The sequence below is a fragment of the Eufriesea mexicana genome, unplaced genomic scaffold (assembly GCF_001483705.2).
Source record: "Eufriesea mexicana isolate 0111107269 unplaced genomic scaffold, ASM148370v2 scaffold2913, whole genome shotgun sequence".
NCBI lineage: Eukaryota > Metazoa > Arthropoda > Insecta > Hymenoptera > Apidae > Eufriesea > Eufriesea mexicana.
Genome location: NW_016910993.1, coordinates 414638 through 423365, shown reverse-complemented (window position 1 = coordinate 423365; position 8728 = coordinate 414638). Strand labels below are relative to the sequence as shown.

At 28.7% G+C, this 8728-nt stretch overlaps 2 protein-coding genes across 3 annotated transcripts in view; one reads left to right on the top strand and one right to left on the bottom strand.

The window, feature by feature from the left end:
• LOC108550696 (uncharacterized protein CG5098) overlaps nt 1-2901 on the bottom strand; it is a 6330-nt gene extending 3429 nt beyond the window's left edge. Inside the window, exons 1-3 of the mRNA XM_017904507.1 lie at nt 2712-2901; nt 117-1328; nt 2-46 (exon numbers count right to left, since the gene is read on the bottom strand). Of these exons, the coding sequence (XP_017759996.1) occupies nt 2-46; nt 117-1328; nt 2712-2844 (1390 nt within the window). The 5' untranslated portion in view covers nt 2845-2901. The remainder of the gene's footprint in view (nt 1; nt 47-116; nt 1329-2711) is intronic.
• A 3784-nt stretch (nt 2902-6685) lies between these two features.
• INPP5E (Inositol-3-phosphate synthase) overlaps nt 6686-8728 on the top strand; it is a 4322-nt gene continuing 2279 nt past the window's right edge. The window contains exons 1-2 of one of the 2 annotated variants that reach the window (XM_017904519.1): nt 6686-7163; nt 8259-8480. In XM_017904519.1, coding sequence (XP_017760008.1) covers nt 6686-7163; nt 8259-8480 — 700 coding nt within the window. The remainder of the gene's footprint in view (nt 7164-8258; nt 8481-8728) is intronic. The other variant, XM_017904518.1, reaches the window with a different exon arrangement.

Sequence of the window (8728 nt, the reverse complement as noted above, 5' to 3'; positions counted from 1 at the left end):
GAACTCAATGCAGCACCTGACAAAGCTGTTGGATGAATGTTCAAGCCTGAAATTAATAAATATATTTTTATTATATAAAAAATATAGTGCTAATTACTTTATATTAAGAGTGTTACCTTGACCCTGTGCCATTGTAAGATGATTCCAAACTGTCTGAGGTGGAGGTGTGCCAACCGGAGGTCGGCTATGACCTGGATATTGTCCTGACATTTCGAAATCCTCCCAATTACTTAATATTGGTTTGCAAGTATTTACAAAATATGTGTTCTTTAACTTATTTATCTGTTCGTCCAAACAAGATTCACTTTTAATACTTGTATCTTTGACATTCAGAGACGAATGTGTAAAAGAGAAATCTGTATTCTTTTTTTCACATAGAAGCAATGAAGTTTTATCATTCAAATATTTGTCAAGAGCAAGAATACTTTCTTGCTCTAAATATTTATTTGGTACACAATCTGAGTTTGTTTCTAAATTTTTACATAATTTATGTCTTGGAGCTTTAAGTAACGTTTTATCAGTTTTTAAATTAGGAGATAAATCATCTAGATCTGAGAATTTTAATAAACCATAGTCTATTTCCTTGTACTTTATGTTATAGCAATTTTCTATATTAAAGGAATGATTTGTTTGATCTGAAATGGCACAGTCCTTTAAAGATATTTTTACATCTGTAAAATTGCACAGTTTCTTTCTATCTTCACTCTGTTTATTACTGTAAACTTTATTATCTTTCAAATTTGTTACTAAATTAAGTGGCTTGTCTTCTTCAGAAGCACAGAGAAGGTTATAAGTATTTTTATACTGCTCCAAAATTTTAGACAATGTCTTGTACTGTGTAAGGTTTTGTATGTTTGATTGTTCTGACAAACATGAAAAACAGTCAATAATTTTATGATAATGATCAATTTCCTCTTTTGTTTCAGATAAATTTTCACTTTTGTCTTTGCAAAATGAATAAGTGGCTGTGGCTTTGTTAGTATTCAATAAATTAGTTGTTTTTATTTTACTATCGTCACTGTGACAGGTACTATAATTTTCCTTGTGATTTTTAAGCACAAGTTCTGGAAATTCTGATAAGCATTTATCAACTGTTCCCTTTTGTATATCAGAATTTGCTAGCTTGTTATTGTTTGTTGGTTGTAAGAAGTTTATAAATTGATTAACATAAGTTAAGTCTAAATCCGACGCACTTATATTTTCTTCCTTATGACGTAAACCATATACGTCAGGCACACCACCATGTGCTACCAATTCTTGTATGTAATCCCACTGCATTAAATCATTTGGTAGCGCCCATTTTGGCGCAACTTCAAGTATGAATGGCCCTGTAAACAAACATTTTTATTGAAAACTATGGTTATAATTATAATTTATCTTATAACCAACAATTTAAAAGATTATTTACTAATGAAAGTACAAATAAAATTAAAGAATTAAATAAAAATTAATACTATATATTAAAAGAATGATATTCAAATTATTTTCTTTCTTCTGTTAAGTTATATGTGAAAGAGGTGCTAAAAATTATGTTTACCATTGCTGGAAACAATCCATGTATTTTGGCAATTTACATCATAATACTGATCTACAATATTTACGCTTTGCTCTTTAATATTGTGTATATATTGATAACATAAATGGTTATTTAATAAATTAAAAATATTTGTATTGTTCCTCTTTATAACATATCATTAAGGTATTTCCAATTTGTGAAATTATAAAAAAACATATGAACAAATTAGTTTCTTTACAATAACAAATAATAAGATATTTATTCATTGCACAATTAATTATTATCACAAAAGTGAAATGTAGTATCAAAATATTGAAATAATACTGATAGTAAACAAATAAAAAAACAAATGACAAATTAAAAAATGCTATTAACAATAAATATTTATACATATAACTGTAATAATATATAAAAATTTATATAGTTGTATAAATTTGTACAGTATAACAAATGTACTTTTAAATATTATCTATTTCACTTGGTTCCAAATATAAAAAAAAAACTATTCTTTTATATAAAAATATATCATTCACATATTTTACAAAGCGCAAATCATTTCTGCAACAAAATTTATAATTGCACTGTTTACATCTCTAAATATTGTTTGTCTTTACACTTTTACAATTTCTAGTATTATGAATGAATGCCATATGATCAATGATCTTAATACATTTGTTTTTTAATATAGCATTACTATTATGCTATAATACCAACTTTAAAAGTTCATAAGAAGCAGCTAAATGAAGGAAAAATGTTTTTACTTTTCCAACAATAATATAACTCCAGCACATAATTGAAAGTACCCCTTCACAGTATTTAAACAATAAGACATCTAAAATACATAAAACACAAAATATTAAAAATCAATTGTCAAATGTCGAGAGATAATGAAGAAAAATCACAGTATTTGTCAGGGTGTCAACGTTGATACATTTAACAATTTTAAAAGCACTAAGCTCCGTTTATTTTGAAATTTTTTCATCGTGGATTCAACGCTATATCTTTCAAAGAAACTGTCACAATAATATCAGGAAGAAATTCTAACGGTTTCCACAGAAGCACGATATAAGGAATAACACTGTAAATGTTTCGTAGCCGATGTTACCCACGAGGGGAGCGATGGGTATGCGAGTGTAACACTGTGTATCTCGATTTCCTCATCCAACGGCGTGGTAGCAGGATACAGTTCATGTACTTTTTCGTGAATTCCAATGGCATGCAGTGTGCGTACACGTACCGCACCAGAGCACGCATATATACGAAGAAAGCACGTTAACCAAGCCGCGCATATACACCCATAGAAAATACACACGGGCGCGCGTATGCATACATATATCAATGACGTGCGTTCGCGCGTGCACACGCCTATGCACGCACAACGTGCAAAGCGTGGAAAGAAGACATCTAAACCCGTGAAACTGCACGCACACACACAATGAAACACTAAGCAGAGATGTAGTTCCCGCACCTGGACAGTATCGTCGATAAGGCGCGAGCCGCGTGTGCCGACACGCGGAACAACGTGCACTTATTCAAAAATTGCAAGTTACTCGCGCGATCTCTATCTGACGCCCAAATATCTCACTTTCGAGACACTTAGCTAATCAAACTTTTCACTTCAGACAACAGGATCTAAGATCGACAGATTGCATGGTGCGCGAGGCAGACGCGTTGCATTGTACCGGCACGCATGCACGCACGTACCATGCACAATTCAGGCAGCGCACACAACACCAACACCCCGACAAGACGTACGACACGGACATGGGTGCCTCTTTCTTTCGCGTAAATCGATGGGCACACTCGATTTCACTGGCTTTCCCCGGTGAGCTTTTTATCGCGAAACATGCCACTGACGGTTGCTATAGTTTTGGCATAGTCACAGGATTACCACGGGATACGCACCTTCCGCACAGGGCCCTTGCCAGGGGCTGGCGAATTTACGATTTTCGGTCAAAAAATCGTCGGGGCATCAACCAAAGCAGAATTTCAACAATGGTGGCCGCTAGCGAGCGAGCCGCATGCAATGCTGACACCTCGCGGTGGCGGCGCGAATTACGTTTCTATCCTATTCCCTCTTTCATTAGCCCTTCTCATTCACTCATTCGCAATCATACGTTCTCCCTTGTACATGTATAATTTTTTTTACGAATTCTTACTACTACTTTGCCATATAATAATCAAAATATTTAATTATTTGATCTCTTTTTAGAAAATTATTACTATATTTATTAAAATTTTCTTAAATATGTAGTGATATAAGTTGTTTAACGAGTTTGATCGTATAAGATACATATCCGTATTTCGAATTTGTTTGCTATATTAAATGTTATAAAAAATATTACGTCATTGATATTGACATTAAATGAGATTCAAATTGATTGAGATTCAAATAAATTCTTAAAACGAAATTCACAAAAGAAACATTTAAAATCCATTACAGATTATTCGCGATCGTTTGTGAAACTTGATTTAAAATATAATTAGTACTTCAAGTACTACTTTTGTGCTTAAATTCATTTACAACTATATGTGCTGTAGATATAATCAATATCATGACTGATGTTAATATTGTCAAATATGATTGAAAACTTAAAGCTACCCTTAACACCGCCCACATTCGTGATCTATATCTATGAAATTTTCTTTCATTAGAATTCTGCCCATATATTCGGTTCGTCATGTAAAAGCGCGTGTGTAAATTTTAGTGACTATACTTTATAGTTTAGTGTAACTTAAAAAAGATACATAGTATTTAGTCTAAAATTATTGTTAAAAACAGAGATTTTTAATTATATAAAATAACATGTTATTTATTATTTTTCTATTTGTTAATTAATAAGTTTTTTTTTAATTTCGTATGTATATCTAGAAAATATTTTTTCGTTGTTTCTCATTCTCTTTTTTTCTTTGCCATTTTTAGTTTCTAATATTTATGAAGTTTAAAATTTATATACAATTGTATGTATATATATATTTGGGCATGTGTATGCGCGCACGCGATGCGCACATATATATATCCTTATAGATATTATTTTGTATATATTTCAAGTTTCAAATAAAAAGAATACATGTAAATAATTTAACAGAAATAAAATGAAATAAATAATTTTGATAAAAGTTTGAAGTTATTTAATAAATTTATTTTACTACTTATAATATAGATTTTAATAAATATTGTGATATCAACAATTATACAATTAAATACGTCATTAATACTTACCATGCCGTGGCATTTCTTTTATTACTATGTTTGCTATTTGTTAAGATGGTTCGACGATATCCAATATCTAGTTCTATAGTAAATTCACTATAATCAAATCTTAATGGTCGACGAATCTATATTACATCGCTTTTATCAATGAGTAACATCGAACGAATGTTTAGAAAACCGCGGCAATATACTTGATATGCAATTTATTCCCTACATGTGTATAGTATTGCTTCTGCGTCTTTCTGGAATCTTCTTTAATAAATACATGAATTTATACAATTAATAATTTAATATAACTGCTATGATTGAAATATAGTATATATTTTACACTATTATTCATTAATCACGCACGATTGTTTGTTTACAATTAATTACATGTTGTTTACATAATTGACTTGTAAAATATAAAATTATAAAGATCGAACAGACAGCTGTTTTTTTTTTATTTGTAATGAAACAATTATTTTAAATGAATATATGTATCTTCTATCATATTTCAATGGTTTATTCGCATTTCTTTCAACGTACACTTATTGTCATGTAAACAAACGTTATAGTGACGCAACCCGCCAAACGACACTAACCAGTGAAGTATATCTGTATACTTATATGCAACATTTAGTACATGAAGTATATTGCGTCACAGATGGCTCCTGCCAACAGTAAGGCGCCAATGAACGTCGTCTGCTCGTTTTGACAATTATGCTTTCAGTTAGGTAAGAAATATAACTTTTTTAAATATTGGTAAAAAATTTTGTCAAGTATTAATAATTTCTTTCGTCATTATATCAATTATATTAAATATTAGTTTAAAAGATATGAAATTTTACATAAAATATTGCAATGTGATAATATTGTCGTCTGCTTGATTGACAGCTGCGCAAGTTCAGAAATCAGCGCCGAAGCGGTGAAGGATACGGTATTTGGATTTGTGACAATTTCAGCCAAAATAGGAACAAATTATTGCTAAAATGATAATTATAACAAAATTCATACGGAGTTTTTGAAAATACAACATATATGTTACATTTTTTGTTTTACTTTTCACTTAAAAATGGAGGCAGAAGTTAGAGTTAATCATCGTTTTTCAAGTATTTTCAATCACAATGCAGTTTGTTATGGATTTTAGCGTGAATGACGTGTCAATGCATAGTCAATGTGAGATTCAAAGTCAAAGTGAATTTCGTAATAATATAAGAAAAGTGTATACAAGTTGAGTCCAATTAACCTCTGATTTTTAATGAGCACAATGTTTTTTTTATAAAATTTGATTTGTAGCACAATAATATTGAAAAATGTACAACTATAGTTCCTTTAAATAATTATGAAAGAATATGTATGTGCAAAGAAAATGAATTTTATGCCACAGGAAAAAAATTAAGAAGTGGAAACTGAACTGTTATCCTAAATATTATATTTACAAATATGTATTATTTACATTTACTCTAATTATTCTATAAATTATTCAATATGAAAGTGTTAAATTTATTAATATTTGAAGTGCAATTATTTATTGACATAATATTAAATATATTTCTTTAAATATGAGAAATATACTGATGATAACGTATTAATATGATGAAGTATTATAGATGTTAACAAGATAAATATCTTGTTTTATAATTCTAGTCTATATTATATATAGTAAAATACATATTATTAATATAATTGCACATTGTTCATACAAAGGCTATATTCTATTCAAAGTATGTATACTGCTAATGAGCATAAATATTAAAGGAATTCTTTTAAGTCACATTAAAAGAAAATTAATTATAATTATACAAAAAAATTATAAATGCCTGTGTTTTGACTCATTTATTAGTGACATTTATAACAGATTGACTTTATCAAACTTTTCTAAATAATATATTTCACATAAGCAGTATTAAAATACTTTATTCATTAATAGTGAATTAATTATATGGTACTCAAAATATAAAACTGCAAATATCATGGAACAGTGTGAAGAAACTGATATACCTAGCACAACAAATGCTAAAGCAAATATTTCTCCTAAATCAAAGCAAAAAAAGAAATCTCTTTGCTGTATGCTTATGAATAAAAAGACCAAGATTGGATGTCTAGAAACATCTTACAAAGATGGTAATTCAAATAAAAATTCTAAAATGGAAAATTCACAACATGGATCTCACACTAGTACAAAACTTTCATTATGCTGTGCAATGACTGAACGCAGTAGAACACCGCCACAGAGTTTGACTGTTAGTAGATTATCTTCAACTACATTAAGCCATGCATCTGTCAAATCTGATGTAGCATCTGCAAATGGAAATTGTCAAACAGATGTAATGGTAGAAAAAGAAGAAAAAGAAGAAATGTACATAGCAAATAGTACACATAATGTTCAAGAAAATATAGAAAAGAATAGTGTTTTTACAGGAAAAGAGCGACAAAGTACATTTATTGAAGGTAAGAATTATCATATATCTTATTAAGAATTTCAGGTTTTCTTAATTACATTTCATTATTTCATTAAATTTGAGTGAAATAGCAGTACAAATTGATAGATTATTTGGAGTTGCGTAAATGATTCATTGTTCAATCAATTAATTAATGATTGTTTAATTATTTTTTCTAAATCATTCTATTACTCATTTAACATGCATTATAATGTTCCCTTTTTTACCAATTCTATAATCTAATTGTAAGTGAATGAGGTAGTGACCTTGCTCATCCCCACTTTTTCTACACTAAGTCTGCAAAGATTACTTTTATTCTGCTTGTGAAAGGAAGTGTGAATTTTGCTGACAGTCGGTTAACACCTAATCTTCGACATAAAAACACATATCAAGCATTCTTTTAAAAATTATATTATAAATATGTCTAATCTAAATATTAAACCAAAGAAAATTTCTTTTCTCAATAAATTATTTAAACCATTTAAAAAAAAAAGTGGCAAACTAGAAAAGGAAACAAAAGAAAATTTGAAATTTGGAGAAGCTTCTGAAAAATATACTCAAAATTTAAGTACTGAATCCCATGATATTAGTTGTGGAAAAGGAGCTGTGTCTAAATTGCAATATGATAAAAACTTATGTGATAACCAACACTTCAAAAATGTTGTTGTTAAATTAAGTAACAATGCATTAAATATCAGTCAAAGTTCTAAACAAAATGATAATTCTAATAATTTGTATACAAATATATCAAACATTCAAAGACATAGGAAAGTATCTAGTGCAACAAATATTAATATAGAAAAGGATAAAAAAGAAATTAAGTGTGGTTCAGATAGGAATTTAGATAAGAAAATTGCATATTTAAGAGACGATTATAGCATTAAAAATGTACATTTGTTAAATAAAAGTGATTTATCAAAACATTCTGAATCGTTACCAAAAATTGCAAATTTTGCATCTTATTCTGACACTACTTCTTTAAAATTATCAAATTTTGTACCAAATTCTGACATTATAAATTGCTTACAAAAAACACATCAATTTTTATTAAAAGAAACAAATGTGATATCACAAGAGAATAGTGAAGATAGTGATTTCTCTGCAGAGTCAACAGAAGATTCATTTGAGGAATCATCAGAAGATGAAAATGAACTTCTAATTGATTATGAAAAAAATGATAAAAGCTTAAAGGATGAGTATTTTACAAAAGGAAAATATATCACTTATTTCTTCTTGGAAATGGAACGGCAGTTCTACAATCCTTTTGAAGTTTACAGTATGGTTCAATACCATGAATCTAAGAATACTGAAAAACCAGGAAAAGAAGGTACAATAAAATAAATGAAATATACCTGCTGCTTAAAATCTGATTCTTATGCTTCTTCAAATATTTTTATTTTATTATTATGTAAATGTTACATTATTTCTTCTATTTGGCCACTTATAGAGTGTCAATATCTAAATTATAGAATTATTAATAATGTAAGTATTGATTGAAGATATCAATGTTATATAGAAGATCTGAATAATCCATATTAAGAAGTTTTGATAATAATTATTTGAAATTTATTTAAT